The following is a 14,383-nucleotide window of genomic DNA, read 5'->3' as shown; positions in this document are numbered from 1 at the left end:
TATAAGGCCACTGTTAAGAATTGGCTTACACTGTGATGGGGAGTGAAGGAAGGGTTCTAGGCAGGGGAGTTACATGATCTGACTTGTGCTTTCCTGGGATCATTCTGGCTGCTTCATTAAGAACCAGCTGTAGAGGACAAGGGTGGAAGGCCAGAGACCAATACTGAGGCTATTGCAGTACTCTAGGCAAAAGATAATTGACTGCTTCAACCAAGGTAGCAACATTCTGCAACACATTAAAAAACTAGAGAGCTATAATACAAAAAAGGAAGGAAGGAAGAAAGGAAGGAAGTCAGAAATTTCTCTTCCCAGTGTGTGTATCCCTGGCTGCTAATAAAGTGCAGAAGCCAGAAATTGAAACAGCAGTGGGCTTTTTCATTCTCATTTTCTCTCATCTAATACCAGCCTTAATTATGTCCTATTAAAGTCAATTCTTGAGCTACAAGGCAACCATCTATGAACTTATATTTCCTTCCCCTCTGGTTTGCAGAGCTCCTGATCAATGAACACGTTCCATGCAAACAAGAAGAAATGTGAGGGACTCAGTATGATACTTTGTTTCAGGATAAAGTTACTGAATTAAAAATAAGTGGTGAATGATCATGTTTCCCTTTTTGGTTTTAACAACCAAGGCTTAATCCAAGAAACCTGCTTGCATAGATGTTTTTGTTCAGTAATCATTTGTTATCATCCCTACTGAAAGATGTAGCTTTGGATGACTGGGTAGACTCTGGAAAGACGAAATGAAGGAGGGAGCAGATGGTGAATGGGACCGGTCGGGAGAAAAAGGAGGAGAATGGGGAGTAAAAGATCCGCAGATGGTAGCATCGATGACCCGGGAGCAGGGCACAAAAGAAGACAGAATGAGCTAATGCTTTTCCAGCCACATCTGCTGACCCCACCAGACTTACAGCTGTCCTTTCTTGTCCACAGGGTTTTTGGTTGACCCAGGGGGCAGGTCAGGGCCTCCTCGCGTAGAGGAAACGTCTTGTGCAGGTAAGCGCAGTTTATTGAAATTCTATAAATCATAGTGAGGTTGATAATGCTACAGCATCAAACATGTACATCTGTACACTTGCTTTCATCCTCTCCCCCGGTCCACTCTCTCTGACACCCACGCCCCACCCATTCCGTCATCATTCTATCCTGCATTTTCTTTTCTGTCATTCTGGCATAGACTCACCCTGTAATTGACTAGAGTGATCATCTTAACTCCACTAACCATCACAATAATGTATTCTGTGTAATTGCCATTAACCCAAATGTAAAAGGTGATACTGTCATTGCAGACATTTTTAACTAGAACATCTCATTTTGCAAATGGGTAAACAGAGGCCATAAATGACTCTACAAAGGCCACAAAGTGATTTGGTGACAGAAGGCAGGATGACACAGAGTGGATTCCTTAGTATCACTCATTAGGAGCTCTTAGTTTTTAACTTTTCAGTGAGGCACATTTTCTGAACATCTTTTTAAATCTCAGATTTATTATTGTTTTCTGCAGGGCAATGCCGCTGGTTCCTCGTAGCCCCTCCCCTTCCCACCATGTCGAGATTTTCAGCTCTCCTCCGCGGCAGAAGAAATGATGGTGAAAAGACACTACAAAAATTTTTGTCTATTCTCCAAAACAAGAATCTTACCAGTCACAGCCCCACTACTGTAACATAATTATGTTCGTTGTTGCATAGCTTACTTTCTCTTTTGCCATATAATAACCAATTTTTACTTAGTTGAAGTCATAATGAGTCGGCTATTTTATATTCAGACAATCTTACTTACCAGTGAATCACAGGCCTTTTTCTATTCTGTGTAATCATCATTTCAAGCATTTGCTTCTGATTAATACAGGTTAATTTTGGAACACATATGGAAACTACTGAAATTTGTTGAAAAGAGTATCAGCTATAAACTCCCTGTCCTCGGAATAACTCATGCATTTTCCCAGTCTTCTTACGCATGCTTTGTATTTAAAGAGTTGGAGTTAATGCCCTATAAGCAGGTTTCTATTTGCTCCCTGCCCCCTTCGTTCAGCGCGAGGTGGAGACAAGGACCCGAGCCTCAGTTTCCCCACAGGTGAAACGTCACGCCAGGGGCGGGAACCAGGCGAGGGCTCCGCAAGGACCGCGGCGGGCGGGAAGTCACGAGCGACCGGGACAGCTTTCAGCCCCCGCGGTGCGTCCGCCTTCCTGCCGCACCGTTTCCGGCCACGCGCTGTGGGCCCGGGGGCCGCCAGAGGGCGCTGTGGCCCCGGTGCGCGGCTGCAGCGGCGCGGTGCGGACTCTCCCCGGGCTGCCCGGGCGCCGCCCTGTCCCAGCCTCCTCTGCGGGTAAACAGACATGGCCGGCGAGAGAGACCCGCAGGACGCTGCGCACAACATGGGCAACCACCTGCCGCTCCTCCCTGGTAACCTCCCGGGGCCGGTCCCCGGCGGCGGGACGGGGCGAGGCGAGGCGAGGCTCGAGCCCTGAGCGGCGCGGCAGGGCTAGGGAGACGGGCGGGGGGCACTGAGGCCTGCCGGGGCCCCCGGGGAAGCGGCCGCACGTCAGGCTTCCGGCCAGCAACCGAATCCCGGCGCATCTCTCTCCTGCCGGGTCGCCCCAAGCTTAGAGCGAGGGTTTTGGATCGGGGAGGGGTCTGCATCCAAGGGCAGAGACCCTTCCCTCTCCGTCCATTGTGTGTCCAGAACTTGGCTCCAAGGAAACGGCTTAAAACTGAGGGCGAAGGAGGGAGGGGGTATGGGGGACCCGGACAGGTTAGCAGCCGTTACTTTTCTGGACTTCTTCCGTTTAATAAGAGTGACAGCTAACAAGTATTAAGCACTTATCATGTCAGGGGCCCTGCAGTAAGTGGTTTGCATGCATTTCTCTGTTTAATCCTCCCCACATAACTTTTCTGATCCCGATTTGGTAGGTGAGAAATGAATTAGCGGATTAGTTCAGTGACTTGCCCAAGGTGACACAGTTGCAGAGCTGGAACTTCAATTCTAGTCTTTCTGTCAGCATAGCCAATGTCCCTTAACCACTTCACTGCCAAGGCAGTATTGGTATGTTTTTCTTAAGGCATGTAGCTCAAGCAGGTAGTAGAATATGCTTGATGAGAGAGACTTAGGAATGTGATGTTGAATTCAGTTTTCTTTTTTTCCTTTATATTTCACGAAAATTTAGACCTTGGCTTTATATTAGAATCCTGGGCAGAAGAAAATGCATGAATTAATTGTACAGAATTGTCATGGAAGACTATAGAAGTGATGCTTTTCAAGAGGTTATCAGACAAACGGGCTGTTAGCTGAGTTCCTTCACTGTGTGCCAGTTAGGTGGCACACTTACTGTGGACTTGAAAAGAGATATGATACACAGTCTGGTACTTGAGAAGGTTTATAATCTCTATGAAGCAAAAGGTAGTTGATTTAGGACCTGATAAATTAATGCTATTATTGTCCTTAAGAGAGATTGAGGTAAAGCATTGTGAAATGGATCTGGAGACATCCAAAAGCATACACTTAGGATGGGGTTGTGGAAGAGAAGGCCTAGGAGGTAGGTTGAGTCTAATTTGTTGGGGAGCTTGCGTCTCTTGCCAGTGGGTTGGGGCTTTTTTCTGTGGGTTGCCAAGAAACAATTGTGGGTTACAGGGAGTTGCCCAAGGAAAGCTTTTCTTGAAGGATTAATTTGTCCCCTGGGAGTTGTATGGCTTGAAGGAGGAGAAGACTGAATGCATGCCCACCATATAGAAGGGACCTTTTATGTAAAAATAAACCAGAGTCAGAGTCGGTGGTTGTTCCTGAAGCCAACCTAGCTGAATTGACATAAAGGTAAGTGTGTCAGCCTTTGACTGAAGAGCTGAGCTGTTTATTTCAGAGACATCAGCCCCACTCTGAACATGCCAAATCCAGTGTTTCAGGGAGGTTACTGATGTTCTGTTGGCATTCATGTGGTGCTTCTGCATGGGATGAGTCATCAGACTTCACCCTGGTAGTTCTGAACACAGTGTGTGTTTTGTTGAAAAGAATCAGGAGTGAGGGGGTGTCTGGATGGCTCAATTGGTTAAGCAACCGACTCTTGATTTCTGCTTGGGTCATGATCTCAGGGTCCTGGAATCGAGCCCCTGCATCAGTCAGCTGCACACTCAGCGAGGAATCTGCTTGAAGATTCTCTCCCTCTTTCCCCCTCCCCCCGCTCGCATGCGCTCTTTCTCTCTCAAATAAATAAATCTTTAAAAAAGAAAAAAAAAAAAAAGAAAGAATCAGGAGTGAGAAGGCCCAGAGAGGTTGTAATATAATAATAAAGCTTTTCTAAATCATATGAGTTTTATTTGTAAAGAAACATTGGATCATCCATAAACCCATGTAGTATGAGTTGTTTTGAAGAGAAATACTCTTTAAGTGATAAGGAAATAGTTCAGTAATTAAGATCCTTGGCCAAAGGAAACATTAGTAAACAACCAAGTAGAGGAAAGTGGGTTTTGGCCATATTTATGAGAAAGGCTACTGTATATAAGGAAATTGGTTGAGATTTTTTGTTGTTTTTACTTTTGGTGAAACTTCTCTGTTTTTAGCAAAAATATGTATGAAGTGTTAGACCACTGACCATTCAAATATAAGTTGAAATAATTATGTTACTTTTTGACCAATCCCCATATCTAGGAATTCCTGAGAATTAATAAAAAGTCCAAGGCAACTACTATATTGAAAAACATTTGTTTTTTTCTTGTCAGGAACCTAGCTGGAGGTAACTTGATTTAAATAGTGACATACACAAAATAAAATGACAATTTTGTAATTACATTTTATCTGTTTAGAAGTGTATTTGGGGCATTTAAAAGTACATGAAATATGAAGTCAAAAATGAGATTCAGTTTGTCTAGGCCAGGATTTCTTAACCTCAACACTTTTGATTTTGAGGGGCTGGAAAATTCTTTGTTGTGGGGGACTATCCTGCAGGATGCATCCTTGTAGGATGTTTAGCAGCATCTCTGGCCTCTGCCCACTAGATGCCAGTAGGGCTCTCCTAGTTGTGACAACCATATATTTCCAGACATTTCCAAATACCCCTTGAGGGGCAAAATCACCTCTGGTTGCGAACTGCTGATCTAGGGTTGGAATTTTACCCACAGCAGGCGTTAACAGGACAGACTCCCATTTAGTAGAATAGCATCTATTTGGTATAGCTTTTTCTATTATTAATAACATCAAGGTTTTAAAGTAGATCAGCTTAGTTTTCATAATTTAAAAACTGTGTGTGAGGGAAGTTTTCTAAGACATTAGCTTTAAAATATGTTTTATGTTCCATGTGAACTTTGTTTTTAAATTTAAAATTCCAAAGCAAATTTGGAAGGAAAATGATTACAGACATTTCATTTTTTAATAGTATAGTGACAGCCAAGGAAGTGATGTCCCTGCTATGAAAATGTTTTTGCTGGGTAATAATGTTAACTTTTTCTATTTTAATTAAAGGGCCTTCCTGCCTGCCTTCCTTCCTTCCTTCCCTCCCTCCCTTCCTCCCTCCTTCCTATCTTCTGTAAGAACTCTTTAAAGTTAAGAGTTTGAAAGAAACTTAGAGATTGTCTTGTTCCTGCCTGTCATTTTTCAGATGTGGAAATTAAGGCATAATCAGGTGAAATGAGTTGTCTAAGGTCCCTAAGTTAGTTACTACTGGCAAGAGAGAAGAAACAAATCTCACACACTGAAGAATTTAAGTAATTTATGTAGATACTTCCTCTTCAAGGAGAAGGGAACATAATCCCTCACCTCTTAAGTGTGTGTTGTGCTGCGTAATTGGCTTCCAGATAGTACAATGTGGAAAGGCGGAAAAGAGTAACTTTACAGTAGAGAAACCTTTCAAAGAATACCTCAGGCGGGTGATTATGGTCAACATCAGCAGTGATAAGTCATATTGATAGTATGCACCCTTGATATGATGTGATGAACACAGCCCTTAACCCCTTGTGGTCTTCTCCCCAAAGTACATAACGTCAGTGTAATCATGAGAAATATATCAAATTCTAATTGAGGGACACTCTACAAAATGCCTAACTAGTACTCCTCACAACTGTCAAGGCCATCAAAAACAAGGAAAGTTTGAGAAACCAGCCCCAAGGAGGCTAAGGAGATATGACAACTAAATGTTGTGTGCTAGCCTGGATGGGATCCTGAAACAGAAAAAGGATAGTAGATGAAAATAAGAAAATACAAGTAAAATGTGGAGTTTAGTTAATAGTAATGTGCCAACATTGATTGCTTAGACAGATGTACCATACTAATAGATGTTAGCTATAGGGGAAAGTGGAGGGGAGATCTACAGGAAAAGGAAATCTCTGTACTATCTTTGCAATCTTTATGTAAATCTTCAACTATTCTGCAAAAAAAAAAAAAAAAGTGGTTAGTGGCAGAACCCGGCATAGACCCCAGCCCTCTGGCTGCCTCTTCACAGGATGTAGAAATCACCACATGCGAGTTGCGTTTAGAAGAAGCTCTCTTCTCATGGGCTCAGAATCCTCGTGAAGGAATTATGCATTCGAAGGGAAACATCACTTTGACATTTTCTTGCATCCATTTTTTTTCTCATAATCTTCTACTTTTACAGCAGAGAGTGAGGAAGAAGATGAAATTGAAATGGAAGTTGAAGACCAGGATAGCAAAGAAGCCAAAAAACCAAACGTCATAAATTTTGACACCAGTCTGCCAACGTCACATACAGTATGTAATGTAGTAACAGATCTTAATAGATACACACATATAACAGTAGATGGAGGTTCCTTACAATAAGACCGAGGTTGGCCTTATTGGATATTACCTCACAGTAGGAATTGTGGATGAGGACATGGGCTATTTGCCAGTAGATACACATTCTTAACTCTAATTTTCAAGCAGTTCAATACTATATCCTGGAATAATTCTTTGAAGAACTGTGACCCTCTGTATGTTTCTACTAATAATGGAGCTACTAAAGTACTTCTTACTCTCCTCAGTACTTGGTACCAGGGTGTTAGTTAACATGCTGACATCTTATGGTCGTCACTTGTGATATGTGAACATAGAGATGTTTCTTATCTTAGCCAAAGAAAAATATTTTGAACTAGAAAATGCTCTTGAATTTGTGAGACATTCTTCACAAATAATAGAACTTCCACTCCTAAGAATCAGAATTAGATTTTCATGTGGGAGGCTGATACACCTACTTTATTACTTAAATAAATATTTGTATCATCTGTTTATATTTCTTTTAATCTGATTTGCTCTTTAGGCTTTTGAGTTTGTATTTTTATTATGTATCTAAAATGACAGTGTATCTGTGTGTTCTTAAATAGTATCTGGGCGCTGATATGGAAGAATTTCATGGCAGGACTTTGCATGACGACGACAGCTGTCAGGTTATTCCAGTTCTGCCCCAGGTGATGATGATCCTGATTCCTGGGCAGACCTTACCTCTTCAGCTTTTTCGTCCTCAGGAAGTCAGTATGGTGCGGAATTTAATTCAGAAAGACAGAACCTTTGCAGTTCTTGCATACAGGTAAAATATTAGAATGAATTTGCTTAACACATTCTCTCTCACAGCAGAGTCACAGCAGAGGTCAGTGTTAAAGCCAAACCTGACTGTTATTTTGCATGCACAGGAGACTGGATAAGGATGTGAGGTAAGAAATTTTGATGAAAGATTGAAAGTGCAAGTTAGAGTATTTTTATTGTTCTCATTACCATCGAGATCAGACATTTACTGTCACACACAATTAAACTTTCTGGTATTTGAAATTTTTTTCGTCATTAACGTCTAATAAAAATTTCTAGGATCTTATTTTCAAGCACTGTCCTTATTTAAAGAGAAAGAGGGCTTTTACATTTTAATGTAAAGGATTATTTTTACAAAGGAGTAGCTTGTTCTTTTGTCTGTCTCTCAGAATTCATAAGTTGAATATAGACCAGTGGCAAACTGGTATTTCAGGTATCCTGTGGCAACTGAAGGAAATCAGTGGTAGAGGCAGGAGATGAATACAGGGATTTCCCACCCCAGTACAATGCTGCTAGTATTAAGCAGCAGAATTGATGGTCTACTGAAGTAAAAGAATGTCTCATTTGGAAAATGAGAGTTTAAACCCTTATCAGTCCTAGATCATTTTCAGTGACTAGAGATCTATTATTTTCCTAAAGTGCTGTAATTGTAATTCTTTTTTTTCTTTTTTGCTCTGTCATTCTGAAGCCTTCTATATCTGCATTCCCCATGTGATTTCAAAATAAAATGATAATAGCTTTGCAATAAGGGCTAACTGCTGTAATTTTTTTTTATTGTGTATATTGCTTTGCCACTTTGCACATTTAAAATTTTTTTGCCAACTTTGCATATTTAAAAATTAAATGTTCAAAGTTATTTTCTTTTAAAATTTATCTTGGAAGTAATATACAGGAGAGGGAAGCACAGTTTGGAACAACAGCAGAGATATATGCCTATCGAGAAGAACAGGATTTCGGAATTGAGATAGTGAAAGTGAAAGCAATTGGAAGACAAAGGTTCAAAGTCCTTGAGCTAAGAACACAGTCAGATGGGTAAGAAATACCATAGATCTTAAAGCTGTGTGTACATCATTAAATGAGGTGGTTTTCTTATATTTTTCCTGTTGTACTGACCCTTCACATTTTGTAACTTTGAGTTAGTTGTTCTCTTTCCTTTGAAGGTATAACCTAGTGGTTTCCAACCTGGCTATGCATCAGAACCACTTAGGAAGTTTTAAAACTATAGATGCTTGAGTTTCATCCTCATCTCCCATCCGTAAAGAGTGGTTTAACCTTGGGTGAGGCTGCAGCATCTCTTTTCATGATTTCCAGGTGATTCTCATGCCCCTGCACGTTTGAGATTAATAATATAAACCCAAAGTGCATTGTCTTTGGGGACAGGGCTTCTTTGGGATTGAAGGCCTCTCTTGAGAATGGAGAGGCCACAAGCTTCGGAGCTGTCTGTGTGCACGCCAGGACAGCTGTGGTGTTTGCAGCATTCCTGTGATATTTGAAAACCACACCGGTTACACCTACCAGCTGCTCCATCCGAGCTGCAGAAACCATTTGCAGTTAGCACCCATCTCCGGTGTGAATTTCACATCACCCACAGATGTATTAACTATATAATAAGTGATCAATAAATGCTTGTTGTGTCTATACCTTATAAAGTTTGGCAATTCTCTGAGTATATTGTTTTAACAGTTATTTTGGCATGACTCTCATGATTCGAGCTTTTTAAGTACCACTGACCTCATCAAAAAAAAAAAAAATTCCAGTTCACCTTACTTCATCCTTTTAAAAACAAAGCAAAACAGAATAAGCATTTGTCCACATGATTGCATATTACCTGTTAAAGGAGTGGTTCTCAACTCTGGCACAAGAATCACCTGTGAAATGTTACAAGGATACAGATTCTTGGAGTTCACCCAGTCCTAGTGAATTGGTCTCTTTATAGCCAAGCTGAAAATGTTATCTGACCTCTGTGTTGAACAGATAATATCTTCTGAACACATGGAACTTCAGAAGTTTTATCTTGTTTTGTTCACATGGTGGACATTCACAAATATCACTGAAAATATGGAAGTATAATGGACAGGTGAGGCAACCCTTTGGGGCTAGGGAAAGCATGGAAAAATGAGGGATGAGGTGCCAGAGCCCTCAGTGGTACCCCCAGAACATTCACGATGCAGACTCTCGTGGTATTAACACACTGTACTGTCATTACAGGATTGTGTATCTGTCTCCCTCAATAGATGAGCTGCCTGAGGACAATGACTAACACTTCTATATGTTCTACACTTAATAACTATAAATGCCATGTGAATGAATGAAACCGTGTCCTCCTGAGGGCTCTGCATTCTGATAATTAGCAAGCTGTTTTGTTACTGCAGATTTTACTAACAGTTCCATATTTAAAGTGCTTCTTATCCTCCTGCTTATAAAATTTTTATTATTTGTGAATAGTATATTATAGGAACCAAAGAAGAAAAATGACTTGGGAGAAAAGTATGTTTCTGAGGCTTTCTTGACTTTTGATTGTGGAAAAACTATTTTCAACACAAGATGGCAGTAGACCATTAACTCTGAAAACCGGTCAAAGACTTATGTTTGACTCTAGTAAAGATAAACATGAAACTGATAGTCAGGTTAGACAAGACTTGGCAAAGGCACGTTCTCTTTATTATTCCATAGACCCAAGGCTAAGACCTGTCACAGAGGTGAGTCTTTCTTACTATAAAAGGCTTCCATGGAGCGAGATTTCTCTGGTTGCCTTGCCCCTCTGGGCTGTAACTCCCTTCAGTAGAAATGGTGAGATGGAGATAATATAGGGCAATTTCTTCTTTTTCCAAATAAGACAACTAAATACTAGAGAGATGAAGTGATTTGCCTGCAGTGATGCAGCTAGTAAGCAATAGTTGGTTGGTTCTAGGTCCCCTGACTTCCAAACTGGTGCTCCTCGTACTCTACCTGAACTCCTCCATAGCACCTTGAAACTCAAGCCAGTTTCCTTTTCTCCAGTCAGGTAGTGCTGGATAATAGTCATCTGTCTTTTACATAAATGACCCTTCATTTAAAAACTATAGTGCTGCCTTCTGACCTTTTCTAAGTTAAGAGTCTTTATTTCTTTGGCATTTTCTGAACACATGGAAGGGTTTTTTTTTGTTTTTTTGAAAGGTTAATTAAAAAGTAGAAGTGTGTCATTGAATCACCGTAGAACCCTTCAGAAATAACAGGATTTCTTAGCATGTAGAGAAAAAGAGATTAATACCCTATTTGGAATTACAGGACAAGTTCTCTTACCTGTCATAACTGAAACCAATAATCATCTGAATTATTAGAACTGTCTGAACCTAATTTGAAAGCAGTTTTTATTGCTCAGCTTTATTCATTAAAGCCATTTTATTTAAGTCACATTTCATTGGTTTTTATAATACTTATATAAATTATGTAACTATAATCACAATACAACTGCTATAAACAGGTTGGGAAGAAACAAAAGTTTTGTTAAAAACAGGACCCAGCAGGTGGGAGAACTAGCCCGTGTGTGCAGCAGGCCCCGGGCATGTCTAGCAAAAGCCGCGGAGAGCATTGCTCAGTCCTGCAAGGCAGTTCAGACAGCTGGTACTGCGGACTGATCAGTAAAAGGAGCAGTAAGCCAACCTCTCAGTAACATTGATGTTTTTATCATAATACAATAAAATCATACATGATAGTTGAGTTAAACATCATTCATAATTTAGTTACTGATGACCTTGAAGAAGATACAGATTTCTAAACATTTCTTTAGAAAGGTACACACTTTTGTTCTAAAAATATGATTATAAGTATTTGTGTTCATGTGACAGGTGAAGAAAACAGATTTTGTTTTTAACGAGCTCTAATAATGTAAGGACATTTGAATATAGTTTGAACATATTTGTTTTTTTAACATTTTCAGAAGTTATGCATACATAAATTTGAGCTTCCAGGAAAGAAATGAAGTTAGTGGAATAAGTCTAACCAAGTTAGCAATTTTATTTAATAAATAAATAGAAGTATCAAAATTTCATTCCTAACTTTTTGTGGGTCAAGGCAGTAATTAATATGAAAAACCACTTGAGAATTTCTAAACATAACTAATAATGAAGCAGAGACTTTAATACATTGAATTTTGTCCGTCTGACAGTGATTTGTTCCAGCATTTGAATGTACTAATACATTCTACATTTCAAGAGCTGTACTCCTTCAAAAGAAAATAGCTCATAGGTACAGTGTTCCTATTGGCATTTGTTCCTGATAAGATGTTTGCAGTTACAATATTTTCCAGTAGCAATCTGGAAATGGTGACTTCACTCTCATGGGAGTTTAAGTAATTTTTAGGATTAAAAAAAGATAATATGCATATTTTGATTCTTTGCATTTTCTTTTTTTTTTTTTTAAAGATTTTTTATTTATTTGAGAGAGAGAGAATGAGAGAGAGCAAGCACATGAGAGGGGGGAGGGTCAGAGGGAGAAGCAGAGGGAGCCCGATGCGGGACTCGATCCAGGGACTCCAGGATCATGACCTGAGCCGAAGGCAGTCGCTTAACCAACTGAGCCACCCAGGCGCCCTGATTCTTTGCATTTTCAAGTTAAATGTTTGAGAAGGAGAAAAAGAATGCACATACAAATATAGGCTACATGTAATTCTGTAGTCTTATTTTAACTATCCACATAAATGGGTTCTTGATTTTCTATTCCTTTCTCTATCTACTCCTCCAGTTAGATTAGACTTAGGAGAAGGGACAGGTGTAAGAGCCCGGCAGCAGATGGGGAGCTGGGAAGGGTAGGGTATTTAAGGATGTCTAAGAAACTAATTTAGAAGTATCAAGCAGTAGTAGATGGTTGTATATTTATTTTTTTTAATTTTGTTTCATTAATAGACTCTATATTTATCTGAAATGTACAAATCTCCCTTTGCATTTCACAGTGAGACTGAAAATCCATGCTTTAGGTTATCTTTGATTTTAACTTTGGTATGATTTATGAAATATAGATATTCTGAAAATTTTTGCATCTTAACAGTATTTTATGGATGTGTTTAAAAAAGAAAACTGAAAATCTTAGTATTTAAAACTGCCCATAATGTTTAGAAACTTAAAGTTTGAGTTAGTTTATTTTAAAAATGAACACCATGCTTGGTTCTCTTTATTTTAGAATCCAGCAAGCTAAAGTGCAAATTCTTCCTGAATGTGTGTTGCCTTCAACCATGTCTGCAGTTCAGTTAGAATCCCTCAATAAATGCCAGATATTTCCTTCAAAACCTGTCTCATGGGAAGACCAGTATTCATATAAATGGTGGCAGAAATACCAGAAGGTGAGAAACTGATTTTTTTTTTTTGGTGGGAAATAACATTTTTCTTCTCTTTTTTTTTATTATGTTAATCGCCATGCATTAAATCTTGGTTTTTGATGTAGTGCTCCATGATTCATTGTTTGCGTATAACACCCAGTGCTCCATTCAGTACATGCCCTCTTTAATACCCATCAACAGGCTAACCCATCCTCCCACCCCCTCCCCTCTAGAACCCTCAGTTTGTTTTTCAGAGTCCATAGTCTCTCATGGTTCATCTTCCCCTCCAATTCCCCCCCTTCGTTTTTCCCTTCCTACTATCTTCTTTTTTTTTTTTTTTTTAAACATATAATGTATTATTTGTTTCAGAGGTACAGGTCTGTGATTCAGCAGTCTTACACAATTCACAGCGCTCACCATAGCACATACCCTCCCCAATGTCTATCACCCAGCCACCCCATCCCTCCCACCCCCCACCACTCCAGTAACCCTCAGTTTGTTTCCTGAGATTAAGAATTCCTCATATCAGTGAGGTCATATGATACATGTCTTTCTCTGATTGACTTATTTCGCTCAGCATAATACCCTCCAGTGCATTCCACGTCGTTGCAAATGGCAAGATTTCATTCCTTTTGATGGCTGCATAATATTCCATTGTATATATATACCACATCTTCTTTATCCATTCATCTGTCGATGGACATCTTGGCTCTTTCCATAGTTTGGCTATTGTGGACATCGCTGCTATAGACATCGGGGTGCACGTACCCCTTCGTATAACTACATTTCTGTCTTTGGGGTAAATACCAAGTAGTACAATTGCTGGGTCGTAGGTTAGCTCTATTTTCAACTTTTTGAGGAAACTCCATACTGTTTTCCAGAGCGGCTGCACCAGCTTGCATTCCCACCAACAGTGTAGGAGGGTTCCCCTTTCTCCACCTCCCTGCCAACATCTGTCATTTCCTGACTTGTTAATTTTACCCATTCTGACTGGTGTGAGGTGGTATCTCATTGAGGTTTTGATTTGGATTTCCCTGATGCCGAGCGATGTTGAGCACTTTTTCAGGTGTCTGTTGGCCATGTGGATGTCTTTGGAAAAATGTCTGTTCATGTCTTCTGCCCATTTCTTGATTGGATCATTTGTTTTTTGGGAGTTGAGTTTGATAAGTTCTTTATAGATTTTGGATACTAGCCCTTTATCTGATATGTCATTTGCAAATATCTTCTCCCTTTCTGTTGGTTGTCTTTTGGTTTTATTGACTGTTTCTTTTGCTATGCAAAAGCTTTTTATCTTGATGAAGTCCCAATAGTTCATTTTTGCCCTTGCTTCCCTTGCCTTTGGCGATATTTCTAGGAAGAAGTTGCTGCGGCTGAGGTCGAAGAGGTTGCTGCCTGCGTTCTCCTTTAGGATTTTGATGGACTCCTGTCTCACATTGAGGTCTTTCAACCATTTTGAGTCTATTTTTGTGTGTGGTGTAAGGAAATGGTCCAGTTTCATTCTTCTGCATGTGGCTGTCCAATTTTCCCAGCACCATTTGTTGAACAGACTGCCTTTTTTCCATTGGCCATTCTTTCCTGCTTTGTCGAAG

General features: G+C 40.0%; 1 protein-coding gene across 4 annotated transcripts in view; it reads left to right on the top strand.

Moving 5' to 3' along the window:
• The first annotated feature begins 781 nt into the window (after positions 1-781).
• The window catches only part of CRBN (cereblon), a 34,772-nt gene continuing 21,170 nt past the window's right edge, over positions 782-14,383 (top strand). Inside the window, exons 1-6 of one of the 4 annotated variants that reach the window (XM_032411810.1) lie at positions 782-821; positions 934-996; positions 6,579-6,691; positions 7,303-7,505; positions 8,384-8,533; positions 12,659-12,818. In XM_032411810.1, the coding sequence (XP_032267701.1) occupies positions 797-821; positions 934-996; positions 6,579-6,691; positions 7,303-7,505; positions 8,384-8,533; positions 12,659-12,818 (714 nt within the window). In that variant the 5' untranslated portion in view covers positions 782-796. Of the gene's footprint in view, positions 822-933; positions 997-2,295; positions 2,404-3,628; positions 3,809-6,578; positions 6,692-7,302; positions 7,506-8,383; positions 8,534-12,658; positions 12,819-14,383 lie in introns of those variants that run through there. The other 3 variants (XM_032411813.1, XM_032411811.1, XM_032411812.1) reach the window with 3 other exon arrangements.

Source organism: Phoca vitulina, unplaced genomic scaffold (assembly GCF_004348235.1).
Source record: "Phoca vitulina isolate PV1807 unplaced genomic scaffold, GSC_HSeal_1.0 scaffold13, whole genome shotgun sequence".
NCBI classification, from domain to species: domain Eukaryota; kingdom Metazoa; phylum Chordata; class Mammalia; order Carnivora; family Phocidae; genus Phoca; species Phoca vitulina.
The sequence above is the reverse complement of the archived record's forward strand: the minus strand, read 5'-3'. Positions and strand labels throughout refer to the sequence as shown.